The following is a 13,998-nucleotide window of genomic DNA, read 5'->3' on the forward strand; positions in this document are numbered from 1 at the left end:
TAAAATTATGGTATTTATGTCCTACCTAGACACGTCAAACTTACCACTGTTTCTTCTTTGACTAGATAAGTGATCGTGGGCACGCGTTAAACGCCACAAGACGTGACGTTTGTTCTTACTGCAGAAACGCCATTGGCTATAGTGTTTTCGACCCAAACTAGGGATTAAAAGTTGCTTTTTGGAACTAAATGAAGAAGATTCTCAAAGAGTCTTTTTTGGGACTTTTTCAACAATGCCCCTCCCTGCACCCATTGCCCCGCCGCCTCATGGTGTTGTTTGGTTGTTATTTTTCTGTATACTAAAGGTAACATGGTCTTTTACATGTTATTTAATAACCTTAGGAAGGAACTAGAGACGTTTTAGTCTCTGAAAACAAATAAGGAGGGACCTTTTAAAGACTAGGGACTTTTTAATTAGGAATAGGAAAAATCATAGGACTTGAACCAAACAGAGCCTTACCTGCGTTGCGTTGTGTGGCACAAACGCCCTGACGTTTGGCGTTTAAAAAAAAGGTTAAATTGTGCTAAAGTTACCATATTTGATTAGATTTGATTTTTACCGCCGGCTTTCCCTTCCTACGCCGCCGGCCTCCTCTCGCCGGCTTCCGGCTAGCATATGTGGACGGGCTCCCCGTACTCCTTCGCCGTCCTCGAACGCCTCCTCCAAGATCACTTCTCCGCCCCTCGCCGCCTCCTCCAGGTCCATGCCCTCCTCCTCACCTCCGGCGCGCTCTCCACCTCCCACGCCGCCGCCACCTTCCCCTACAATTGCCTCATCCATGCCCACCTCCGCCTCCCCGCTTCCACCATTACCCCGCTATGCGCCCCCCTCCGCCTCTTCTCGGCCATGCTCGCCGCTGGCGCGCGCCCCAACGGCCACACGTTCCCTTCCCTCCTCAGGTCCGCCTCCGCCTCCGGACCAGCCACCAGGGCTCTCCACACGCAGTGCCTCCGCCGCGGGCTTACGGCCGATCGCTTCGTTGCATGCTCGCTCGTCAGCTCCTATGGCCAAGCTGGCCGTCTCGCGTGTGACGCTTCTAAGGTGTTTGATGAAATGGCCAGCCCGGATCTGGCCTCCTCTAACGCCATGCTTGATGTGCTGTGCCTCGCCGGGGACGTGGCTGCGGCTAGAGAATTCTTTGAGCGGATGGTGGTGAGGGATGTGGTGTCATGGACGACACTCATCTCTGGGTCATCGAGGAATGGGTGCCACTGGGATGCTGTCGAGATCTTCAGGGGATTTTTGGTACACAACAGGGGACTGCTCGGGGAGGCCACACTGGTCAGCGTGCTCTCGGCTTGTGCCAACTTGGATGGTGCCGAGGGGCTTGCTGTCGGGACGGCCGTTCACGCGTATGTCATTCGGCATGAGGTTGTCTTCACAGCGTTCTTGGGCACGGCATTGATCGACATGTATGGGAAGTATGGGAAGCTTGCCTGTTGCAGGAGAGCTTTTGAGATTGTATGCGAGAAGGAGGTCTGTACGTGGAATTCACTGCTCTCTGCACTGGCTAATCATGGGAAAGAGACTGAAGCACTGGTTAAGTTCAACATGATGATAGTTGGAGGGTTCTTGCCGAATCAGATCACATTTCTTGCTCTACTGACAGGTTGTGCTCGAGCAGGATTGGTGGAGATTGGGTTATACTGGTTCGAGACGATGGTGACTGAATACAAGGTGACTCCGATGATGGCCCATTATGGATGTGTTGTGGACCTGTTAAGCCGTGCTGGCCGTTTTATGGAGGCCATCGAGAAGATAGAGCGGATGCCCTTTTTGCCTGATGCTTCTGTGTGGGGCGCGCTTCTTGGTGCTTGCAAGCTCCATGGAAATGTGGAGCTTGTTGCTGAGATTGGGCGAAAACTAGTGGCTCTTGGTCCTCAGCAATCCGACCGGTATGTGACTATCAGGAATATTTATCTAGAAAATGGGAATTGGTGTGCTGCGACGAGAATGGGTGAGGTGATGCATGAGGCCGGGATCAAGAAGACAGCAGGGCAAAGTAGTGTTGTGTTTCACAGCTCTGCCATTACTTGACTAGAGTTTGTCTGTTGCAAATATTGCTCTTCTGGGACTACCGTTTGTTTCTGATGACTTGTACCTTTAGGAAAATACTAAACCACATCTTGTTGTTCAAGCTTATAACAAATATTTGACGTAATGAAGAATCAGATTTTTATTCACTGAATCGGGCGGGTTACCTTTGATTTGCAAGATTGCAAAAAGGCAGTATTAGGAAAATCACAGAATTGTAGTGGCATGTCTACTCAAAATCTATAGAATTTTGTTTGCACCAAAGTAGTGTATTTGATTATACCACTGGTAAAACAAAAAGATTCTTTGCAAGAGGTTTGAGTGAATGAAAAATCCCTAAAAACTCTAAGCTCCCGGGAATTGGAGGTCTGGGAGCACTCCGTGTATTTTTCGCTGGCGGGTCCCGGTTGTAAGGGGGAGATGTGTGTGTGGGACACGGGTGTCAGGGAGGGCATGGGGTGTCTCCCGGTTGAACCGACGTTCAGTGTAGCGTGTTCGTTTCATGGTGGTTTGGGTTGCGGTCGTGTCTTCTTTCCGCCGGCCCTTGTGAGTCTGGTCAAAGGGGATTCTTCATTCAGAGAGGGGGTGAAGTGGTTGGCGGCTGTAGTTTCGGCAGGGTTGTATGAGCGGCTGGAAGACGAGGGTGGGGTCACTGGGTGATTGGCGGCGGAGGTTCTCACCGCTCCCTGCGGACGGCTGCTACGATAGGGTGGACGGCGCGGTCGTCGTCGCTCTTTGATTCGGCCGCGTTGGGGTTTGTTTTGTTTCGGCTGCTGCGGGTGTTTCCCCATGGATTGATGCGTGTATTTGCTCCCTTCTTCGCTATTATTTCTTTCTTTCTTTGTGCCTTTGTGGTGTTGTTTCCTTGCCGGTGCCGATTGATATTTGACAGGCTTGTTTCGGCTGCGGTGGGTGTCCTCCCCGTTTTTTTCTTTCTCCCCATGGATTACATGGTAGGGGCCGTAGTGGTGGATGCTTCCTGTGTATCATCACGTGTTGCTGTTGGTGCGGTCCATTGGGGGTTTGGATTAAGTGCTTTGTGGCTGCCGGGATGTGGTGCTGTCGATGGGTTTGTTTTTTTAGAAGAAAAGGGCTCCCGCCCCGGCTCCATTTGATTGAATAAAATGAAGCCAAATTTCTGTCGATGGGTTTGTTTGGTGTGGGTTAGTGTCTCAGTGTGGTGTTCATTGCTTTCGTGGGTGTTTTGTTTTATAGGATGTACCATCGTTTGATTTTTGCTGTAGGTTTGGTTGAGGTGTTTACTAATCTGGTACATTGTTGTCTGCTGGCTGCTTATGTATAGGATCTGTACCTATAATCTTCACGACCGGCCAGATAGCTTCTTTGCTAATTAAGAAGCCTGTTAAATATCCGCGAACCTCTGACTTGTTTAAGCTCTCTTTGACATGGATCAATCAATAAATACCTGTATGTCTAGCATCTTCACGGGGCCAAATCAACTTCTTATCTAGGCACACTATTGTAAATTCCATTCACAGTTGTAGATTTGATAGAATCATTCTGAATTGGTTTGTTTAAGTACAAAACAGCAAAAGATGTCGTTTTAAATTTCGAAGAAACTGTTGTCAATTTGTCTTCTGAATACAAAAGGGCATAGGGGAAGGTAAAATTAAGAATCGCTGATCACATAGGTGCACTGGCACAATAAAGGGATTTGCCTTGATTTCTATCTATTCTCGGTTCTTAATTTGTCTAAAAGATGTGTTGAGAAATGGAGATGTAGGCACATGAAAAGAAGGGACATGGAGCCTTAGCTAATGTAATTATTTATTGTAGGGATGCTTCTGTTATAACATAATTATGTATCCCGTGATGCTCATGTTTTAGGATTTTTAATTACTTCATGTTCCATTGATTTGACTGGCAACCTCTATATGTCATCTCTGATGCATCGAGTGGGCTCCGTGGATTTGGATACTGAGTTCTAATTTGATGACTTGTTTTGGCAATTTCAGGTTACTGTTGCTCCCACGCTCCGTGGTATTATTTGATTTGATGTACAAATTTTATTGGGCAATACTCACATGTGAAATTAGGATATTCCTTCAACTCATCCCATTTTTAATCTGAAACTGAACATCATTTTCCTTATATTTTGGCCGATGTAGGCTAGATGATGGTAAGTTGGTATTTATCTGCTGTCTGCCTTGCTGGACGAATTAACATCTACTATTTTATTTCAGCTATGTAAGAGCATCCGAATTTACTATACATTCCGAAGAACTTAGTAATTGGTTTGCCTGCAGAGTCCGTCAGCAGGACACGATTGTAAACATAGGTCCTAGGCTCAGATATATGGATTCAGAATTTACATGCCGAGTTGAGTGCTGAGGATTTGAAGTTGTGATGCATTAAGGTAAGGATCCTTATTTTTCATTTGTCAGCCATTCCTGTGCTATTTCCGTATTTTTTTTCTTGCAATTTTCTCATCTAGATAATTTGCTCAGATCTCATGAGTTTTGGAAATTAGCATCTTTCCATAGCTTAGTACAGAAGCGTTTTTTATGGCTGAATAAATCTTGGTACTTCTAGGTTTGCTGAGCGGTTTGAGGCATCCTCTTTGAGGCCAATGCTGGTAGTGCCGTTTGTGTTTAGGTGTGCGGTTGTGTCAAATTTGGTCTTTCGATTTGCTATTGTTTTTTTTTGCGGGCGTTCGATTTGCTATTGTCACTGTCTTTGTGTCACCTAGGCAGAGTTCGTCCTATGGCCCCGCTGATTTTTATTTTAGTTGGTCTTGCTGTCGTGTGGTCATGTCGTTGTGTTTGGTTGAGCTCTAGGCTAGATGGAGAGCAGTGCGGCTGGTCATGTCTGGCACTGTCAGAAGCGTGCTGGTATACTTGATTGTGGCCATAAGGCCTTTTATGTTTCATCACTTTTGTATTCCTGTCAATAAAAAAGGTGGAGCCACACCTTAAATTGTCATGGTGATGTCGGATGGCAGTTGGCCAGCCAGTCAGGTTGATTATTTGAGAAATCAATGTTTGTATATCTGACAAAGTGATAATCACAGTAAACTAAAAAGCTTAGAAGTTGAGTTTAAAAGAAAGTTCATAAGGACTGGAGGCTCATGCTTCTACGGTCATATTTAAAGCTCCAGTTCTGAGTGGTGTTTCTAGAAAAGAGAATATCGACATCTGCATATATATCGTGTGTTCATAATAGCATTCATGTCTCATTCTTTGTTTGTCATATTATTTTTCTCTCTATATATTTTAGAGCTCCGGTTCAAATTACTGATATTTTCATATAAATTTTATAACTTACTCCCTCCGTCTCATAATATAAGAGCGTTTATGACACTAGTGTAGTGTCAAAAATGCTCTTATATTATGGGACTGAGGGAGTAGCAAAAAAGGTCCTAATAAAGTAGAGCCACAAGTTTCAGAAGTAAGATGTTTATAACTACGCAGACAAGGTTCTGAACTTCTGATAAATAAGATCCAAAAGTTTCAGAAATAAAGGTAGGGAAATCAAAGGTAAAATATGCAGGCAAATGACTTTGCATATCAAAGAACAAGAACTATGAATATGAGTAACTTATACATGCACAATGGTATGAATGTCGCAATTAGACTTTCCTTCTGCTATTACCCCGTGTGTTGCTTCAGTAAATGAAGTTTATATGCTTAGCTTGGTCTACATAATTCGAGGTTACTATTTTTAGCCCCGTGAGCAAATTTGCAGGTCAACAATAGGTATGTATAACAGAATCCAGTGTTATTCAGATTCACTCCATGAACAAGATGAATGTAGCTCCGTGGCACAAAATGCAGTCGTGAAAAACACAATTTGTATGCATACATGTGGTTTAATAGTGCATTGGTGAACTTCTCATGCTACATGTGCTGTTTTGAAAATTGATTGAGATAGTTTAGTGGCCTCACCATGTTGGACGATCTCTAACTCATGAAGGGAAGTCATGCTTACAATAGTGTTGATTGTAAGGTCGATGAAAATCGGTCATGTATGCTGGACTATGCTACATGTTATTCGTCATTTTGGCATCAACATGCTATAAAAGTTTACTATATAGAGTTGCTATTCTAAGTTCTAGCAGAGAAATGATGACATCTGGTGCAGACGTGCTCATCAGTGAAGCTGTGAATACATATGTCTCCTTTCTGACTGCTTAAATACTAAGGTTAATTTTATTGACCTCCAAATATCTGCAATGTTGGGATGGTAGCAGCAAGCAAGTCCTGTATTTCTGCGATTTAGGCATATAGTTGGTCGTACAGAAAAGCTGGTGAGCAACTTCCCTATATACATTCATTGTAAGTGTTTCACCATATTTGACTGTTTCTAGCAGGGTGGTTAGGTCCTGCAAAAATAGAATCATTAGATGTGTTGTTTACTGGTAATGTGCTATGAACATTTTGGCATTGTTAATTATTGCATGTCACCATGAATCTATGAACTGGTTCTTATGTAGCCTTATGAAACACAATGGTGTGGTAAACAAATCTATATTATACGGTACATGAGAACCCAATGACAACACATTCAATAAAATTGAGGTGGCTACGCTACAAAACAAGCAGCACAGTAAAGCGCGCCTTACCTTCTAGTTTCCTATTAAATGTACTGCAATTGATTTCTTAGAAAAAATATCCATAGGATTCATCATACAAATCAAAAAACGAATATAGGAAAATTTTCTAAAATCTTTTAAATCAAAGAGTCCCTAAAACTGATTATAAAAAGATTGTCTAGTTTAACAAAAAGAAAAGAAATCCAAGCAGATAGGGTGATATGCGTGCAGTTCTCCATTGTTTAGCTCCAATCCCTATGGGCATCTCAAACATTGTCCATCAAAATGCCGCTAGCCATTCGGGCGTTTGGTTGGACCCTTTGTGTGATCCATCGTCATACGTCAAACGCCCATAGACCAGTCTGCATGTTTGAATTCCCGCAAACTGGAAGCAAAGCTGGCAGAGCTTCGCGGATGTCCGAACAGCCGCCACGTAGGTGTCTAACACTCCGGATCCAGCCAAAAACCCACCCAGAGCCCTGCTTTTCTCACTCCGTCCCTTCCTCCTTCCTCTCTATCTGCATAGTCTGAGACCGATGTCGTCGCTGCACCAGCCACTTTGCCATCCATGCCTTGCCGGACCTCCGCCGCTCCCTGGACGTAGACCAACCACATGTCTCGAAGCCATCGTCAAGTTTGCTACTGGGGTGGTCAAGGTGTTTGGACCAAAGTAATTGACAGAACCAACTGCCGAAGACACAACACGGCTCATGGCACTGTCAAAAGTCAGAGGATAGCTAGGTATGTTCGAATCCTTGGATTACATGCACTGCATGGCAATGAAAGAACTTCCCATATGCTCTAAAGGGCAATATTAGGACCATTGCAAGAAGCCCATCATGATTCTTGAAACAATTGCATCACAGGACCTCTGGAGTTGACACTTCGGGATTTCCGGGTCTCACAATGACATCAACGTGCCACATCCATCTCCATTGTTTGCAAGGTTATGTGCGGGAAAAGCTCCTCCGTGTAACTATAGTACTATATACCATCAATGGTCATGGCTACAACATGAGCTATTATCTTTGTGATGGTATCAATCCTCGTGGGTGACCTTTATCAGGACCATCTATGATTCAAGGGGTGATAAAAGGTCTTATTTTTCCCAAAGAAAATAAGGAGCAGGATGACGAGAGGGCATTTTGGAGTGCTCCAAGCTCATTTTACAGTTGTTCGAGGCCTGCAAAAATATGGGATGCATAACGTTGTGGGAGGTGATGGCAGTTTGTGTGATACACAACATTATTGTGGAGGATGAGGGTGACGGAGTTCGCCACGGTTTGGAATTTGAGCGCATGGGTGATCTTATCCAACTTTCAGATCAAAATCCGACGAAGTTTGATGATTTTATCCAAATGCATCAGAAGATTCACTATCGAGCAATTCATGAACAACTTCGAAATGATCTGGTTTGGGTATTTGTGGGTGCTTCGAGGAAAGAATTAAAAAGATGTGTCTGGATAAGTTGAACTATTTTATTGAATTTGAATCTATTTTGTATAGGAATATTACACAACATGATTATGAGGAAAGGATGATATTTATCTTTAACTAGAAGAACGCCCGTGCGTTGCAACGGGTCCACATTAACTTTAAGAGTTCAATATTAATAATATTCTCATACATATCAAGTGACATTGGCGACCTTTTTTATCATCAAATCCTCACACACACTCTCTCTCTCCCTCCCTCTTCCTCACTCTCTCTCCCCTCTCCCTCTCTCTCTAACACACACACACATATCCATCTTATTGGGTACAGGACCATAATTCATCTATTTCACACACACACGCTAGTGCATAACAATATGGATTATGTGTATTATATTTGCCACCACAACTGAGGGAATTAATTTCATGTAAATCGGCCAGCCACAGCTCCAAGAATACGCGGAGGAGGTGGCCCGGGTCGGCGTCGGCACCGTCCGGCGCGGGCCACGGGCCCGCTTCCAAGTGCGTCTGCGCGCCGGCGCCCACGCCGGGTCCTTCAAGTGCCGCTTCCACCGCACCAACTCCCAGGGCCACGGCCACAGCCAGGGCCAGGGAAGCCGCCCTTCTTCGCCCCCTTCACCGGCCGCGGCCAACGCGGTGCCGCGGCACCCGGCCTCGCCGTCCTCGTCCTCCAGCACCGTCGCGACCCAGTGACGCAGCCCAAGCATCGGCCTCAAGAATCAAAAACGCCTCGACAACGGAGAGGGAAGGGAATATCATATATTTGTCATAAGAAGGGGAGTTTATTTACTGCTCCCTCGATGTATTGTTTCCTTTGTTTGGAGATTGATTACCATCCGTGAGTTAAGGTAAGGTCAACGTGATTGAGCGATTTTTCTGAAAATCAATTATTTGTTTTCTAATTAATGTGATTGAGTGATTTAAGGTAAGGTTAATTAATTTAGATTTGATCTTTATAGATTGTTCATGATTGATTCTACATTACTAAATAACTTGCGCCAGTATGGAAAGTTCTGATTTGTTTAGTTTTTTTTTTGTTGTGTGAGAGGATGACGCGGAAATAAACCGATGAAGTGGGGGAGAGGATGAAAAAAAATCTACGAAAAAAAACCAGCGAAGATGGGAGGAGGTACCAAAAAAAACCATGAAAGGTGGGACGAAAAAAAACCTGAAAGCGAGACTACCAACTGCTCCATTAGGAGTAGAGATTTTTTATTACTCAGTGTTTAGATAGGCGGTTTGGTCAAAACAGTGTTGGAGATGACCTAACCCTCAGAAATCCCCACCGCCTCTCCACTTCCTCTTCCTCCCTCGCTCACTCACCAAGCATTCCAGGTCCCAGAAGCATCTAGACCTAAGAGTTTACGCAGCCCGGTCCACCGTCGAGGGTTTTCTGGCCAGCCGGCGATGGCCGGATGCTGACGGTTCTCCTGGGAGGAAGCTCGGCTTCAAAATCTGGCGACGGCAGCTCGCTAGGGTGCCACGCAATTCCACCCCTACTCCAACCCCACAAGATCTACAGGTAAACGATCCACGAGCTCATAATTTTCACTCCGAGGCAGCAGTTGATGCACCGAAGGGTCCGTCCCTGATCTTTGTTGGGTTTTGCTTTTCAGCGGCCAGAGCCGGCGCTCCCCAGCTGTTCGGCGTAATGCCTAAGGAGCAAGCGACCGGCTCCCGCAGGCGGAAGGCGGCGCCCGAGGCGCGTGGCGGCGAGGGGATCGACGCTCTGCCGGGCGAGGTCCTGCAGCATGTACTGTCCTTCTTGCCGGTGGCGGAGGCCGTGCAGACCTGCGTGCTGGCTCGGCGCTGGCGCAACCTCTGGAAGTCCATGCCGGTCCTGCGCATCACCTGCGAGGGCAGGATTCTGAACCGGCGGGGCGTCAGGAGGCTCAACAAGTTTGTGAACCACCTGCTGCTCCTCCGCGACCGCAGCGCACCTCTGCATGCGTGTGAGATAGAGCTCAGTACTTTCCATAGCCAGGATGAACCGCAGGTCAACTTATGGACCCGACATGCTCTCTTGTGCCAAGCTCGAGTCCTCAGTGTTCATTTAGGCCGTGATAACAATAGCTTCGAGCTGCTGGAGGACCTGCCTCTCGTCTCTCCGCACTTGACAAGGTTGGAACTTTGCAACGTAGTGTTAAATGATAGCATTCTGAATTTTTCGAGCTGCCCAGCGCTGGAAGAACTATGGATGAGGGGTTGCTACATCCAAGCTGATATGATCATGTCCCTGTCCCTAAAACGCCTCACCATCCTTGACTGCATATTTTATCCAAATGAACGGACTCGGATTTCTGTCCCGAATCTAGTTGCACTGGAATTAATTGAATGTTGGGGGAGGACTCCTTTGCTTGAAAGCATGCCATCATTAGTAACAGGATCTATTAAGCTTGCCGACTGTGATGATTGTTGTGGTAAAGAAGCTGGTGGTTCGTGTGTCGATGATACCTGTGAAAATTGTAGTTCCATTGATGATGACAGTGGAGATTGTGTGCTTCTCAATGGTTTATCAGAGGCTAAAAGCTTGGAGTTGATAGCTGAACCTTGTGTGGTATGTTTGCATCTACTTCTTTTCTCAGCTTTTATTGTTATTTGTGAACTGTGATACATTATGTCTCTTACATTATATCATCATTTGACATTTGTGAAGTAGCAGCTATGCAAGTGGTTTGCTTGCACCTTCACATTATATGGATTTAATTTCCCGTGACTGTATTCATATTGTGTATTGTATTACTTCTGAAACTGCAAGCACAGGTTTAATGTTTGTATTGGAATAAATCTGTGAAATCTATTTTTATATGGCCAATTATACATATTCACATTCGAGAAATATTATGTACATCTTTATATGTTATGCAAGGGGGTAAAAGTGAACTTATAAAATCTGATATGGGTTACAAGCCTCTTTTTTCGCTTTGGCCAAATCAGATTTTGCTTTTCAATACTTGTGGGAGCTTCATTTACTTCAGTAGCATCACACCTTGTACTACAATAAAGTCTTGAGATATTCTTACCCATTTGCATTTTCTGTAGTTTATCCTCAAAAGAGATTTGATGTGGTGCCCAACCTTTAGCAAGTTAAAAACCTTGTTACTCAATGATTGGTGTATGAAGGCCAATCTTGGTGCACTCATGTGCTTTGTCCAACACACACCTGTTCTCGAGAAGCTTACCATCCAGCTTTGTCAGGTATATGCTTCGCAAATCTGATAGATGTTCCTGTTTAAGTTATCATGAATGAAAAAATTAGTAATTTTGCTCCATACACATACAGGCACCCAGCAGTCGGATGGGGACTGAAGGAAGCTACAATCTGACGGGGCAACCGTTTTCATCTAACAAGCTTAAGGTACTTGAAATCAAGTGTGAGAAGATTGATGAGAGGGTTCACAGAATTTTAACGTTCTTGAGTACCTATAGCATACATGTTGAGCAAATCAATATCCAGCAGAGTATTGGATCTTCTGAAGGTTAGTAGGTTCTTGACGCTCATACCATCTAGGCCCCAATTGCACTTCTATTGATTAGTAACTAGAACGATCATGTTGAGCCTACAGAGCCCAAGGATTTTCCTCAGGAACCCAGAGCTGGACCTTCTCAAGCGCGAACTCCGCGTGTGTTGCCCTCGCAGAATGCTCAGTTGAGGAGCATGGCTGAGCAGATTGTAGTCAGGCAGGAGCAGATCGAAGTTGAGCAACAGCAGATCCTAGCGCATCTGGGGCAGATCCAAGTTGAACAGCAGCAGATCATAGCGCATCAGGAGGAGATCCAAGTTGAGCAGCAGCAGATCATAGCTGGGCAGCAGCAGCAGAGGCACCTCTTGACTCGGATCTTAGCCTGGCTCCAGGAACATTCAGCTCGGAAGACTCCACCAGCTGCTCCTTGTGCTGCTGGCTCAGCTCACACAGAGGGTCTTGAGTGACATGGTGCATTTGCAGAGACTTTGATCATCCATTGTCACTACATGTCAGCTATATGCATGTCAGTTTATCTTGTTAGGTACTTAACTGTTGGAAGCTGGAGAAAACGTTGCATGTTGGATGACCTTTGGTGAATGGGATTATGCTATGTTTGTTGGGACATACTGTGTCATACATCTATATCTATACCACTATATAGTGTGGGAATAACGGTGAATGTAGGCCGTCCGATCTGCACATCCAATGGCCAGGATGTGGCAAATCCCTACAATGTGAGCCGTTGATTTTGGCATCTAACGGCTGAAAATCGTTTCACCTGTCTCGCTCTCCCAGCGTGCTCGCCTTCCTTCTGGCTCTACGGCCTCTCCTCCTCGCCCACTAGCCACCGCCATTTCTTCTTCCATGGCATCATTGTCATCCAGCCTCGCCTGAATAAATCAACCATAATGACACATATGCTTCGCTACCTCTGGATCTTTGGACTGCGTTACCTTGCTTTGTTGCCAAGCTTTACTCCCCACTGCTATTGCACGAGCAAAATTTAACACTGGTCGGCCGCCCGCTTGCCCACAGCGTGCACATCTCCCGTCTTCTCATCAGCCATAGGCCAAATCCATGGTAGCCGGCAGGTGGCCGGAGACGGCGTCCTGGGAGGCCCAGTCCTTTGAACGGTGGCCAGGTCACATCGACATAGTGATAGGAGGATGTGAAGAACATGTGCTAAGATCTACAGTAATATACAGAACGAGAGACGAGAAGCAGCGAGGACAGAAGAAGAAACGGGAGACTTCGAGGGGAGCAACTAGTTAACGAGCGCTCCTTCGGGAGCCTCGCAACGATCAGCGCCACTTGGCGCGCTCTCAGCCATTCGCCACGTGTCGCGCTCTGGATGTTCCCTCCAGATTTTGTTTTTTTTTTCTATTTTTCCGCACGCGTTTTCGGCTTTTTAAACGGTTCTTTTCGACGTTTTGGTTTTCCCCGGTCTTCCTTAGCGTTTCGACCAAAAAAATTTTAGAAATTTTTTTTGCACGAAAAAACGTGTTTACTTTTTTTTTTCTTTCGTGAAAAGTCATTTTTTTTTCCGCGAGAGTCACGGCCGTGCCTTTCGGAAACGAAAAAAACGCGTTTTCTGTTTTTTTTCTTTCGCGAGAGTCACGGTTTTACTTCCGCGAGAGGCACGGTTGTGCTTTCGTGAGAGTCACGGCCGTGCCTCTCGGAAAGGGAAAAACAAAACGCGTTTTCTGTTTTTTTTTCTTTCGCGAGAGTCACGGTTTTGCTTCCGCGAGAGGCACGGTTGTGCTTTTGCGAGAGTCACGGCCGTGCCTCTTGGAAAGGGAAAAAATACGCGTTTTCTGTTTTTTTTCTTTCGCGAGAGTCACGGTTTTGCTTTTGCCAAAGGCACGGTTGTGCTTTCGCGAGAGTCACGGGCTTGCCTCTTTTGGAAAGGGAAAAAACACGTTTTTTGTTTTTTTTTTCTTTCCACGAGAGTCACGGTTTTGCTTCCACGAGAGGCACGGTTGTGATTTCGCGAGAGGCACGGGCGTGCCTCTTTCGGAATGGGAAAAAACCGTGCTCCCGGTTTGGTTTTTTCGTCCGGTTTTTTCATTCGGTTTTTTTGTGAAAAATAAGTTCGTCAAAACCTATCAACATGGGATCTAGTTTTGAAGATCTCGCCGCGAGGAATCCAATGGTGAAAACGGTTTGAGATTTGGACGCACGGTTTAAGAGATAAAACGTTTTGAATAAACGAATCTACGAAAAAGGGAAAACTCCTAGGTTGCGACAAGTGGCGCGCTGCATGTGCGCCACTTGTCGTGACCTGGGAAGATGGAGTGTTCTTTGCAACGAGTGCTCCTTAATTAGTGATTTCGGACTTCGAGAGATGCGTAGAAGAAGACCAGGGCGCTCATGGGCCTGCTCGGATGGGCAAGTGGGCCATAATGGAATTGCTTCTTCCAAAAATCATGACGTGGCCGCGAAGGATAGAAGAACGGCTCAATATGTGCGCTCCTGCGACCTGCCTCATCCC

The 13,998-nt window shown here is 45.6% G+C and overlaps 2 protein-coding genes across 2 annotated transcripts; both read left to right on the forward strand.

Moving 5' to 3' along the window:
- Positions 1–523: 523 nt before the first annotated feature.
- LOC109786853 (putative pentatricopeptide repeat-containing protein At1g10330) lies at positions 524–2,183 on the forward strand. The gene has a single exon (XM_020345417.4). The coding sequence runs from the start codon at positions 616–618 to the stop codon at positions 2,035–2,037; it is 1,422 nt and encodes a 473-aa protein (XP_020201006.1). The 5' UTR covers positions 524–615; the 3' UTR covers positions 2,038–2,183.
- Positions 2,184–9,285: 7,102 nt separating this feature from the next.
- LOC109786854 (MEIOTIC F-BOX protein MOF) lies at positions 9,286–12,129 on the forward strand. The gene is made up of 5 exons (XM_020345418.4): positions 9,286–9,562; positions 9,657–10,597; positions 11,083–11,238; positions 11,324–11,519; positions 11,607–12,129. Exons 2-5 carry the CDS (start codon positions 9,692–9,694, stop codon positions 11,969–11,971), a joined length of 1,623 nt encoding a protein of 540 aa, XP_020201007.1. The 5' UTR covers positions 9,286–9,562; positions 9,657–9,691; the 3' UTR covers positions 11,972–12,129.
- Positions 12,130–13,998: the final 1,869 nt, after the last annotated feature.

Source organism: Aegilops tauschii, chromosome 4 (genome assembly GCF_002575655.3).
Source record: "Aegilops tauschii subsp. strangulata cultivar AL8/78 chromosome 4, Aet v6.0, whole genome shotgun sequence".
Classification (NCBI taxonomy): domain Eukaryota; kingdom Viridiplantae; phylum Streptophyta; class Magnoliopsida; order Poales; family Poaceae; genus Aegilops; species Aegilops tauschii.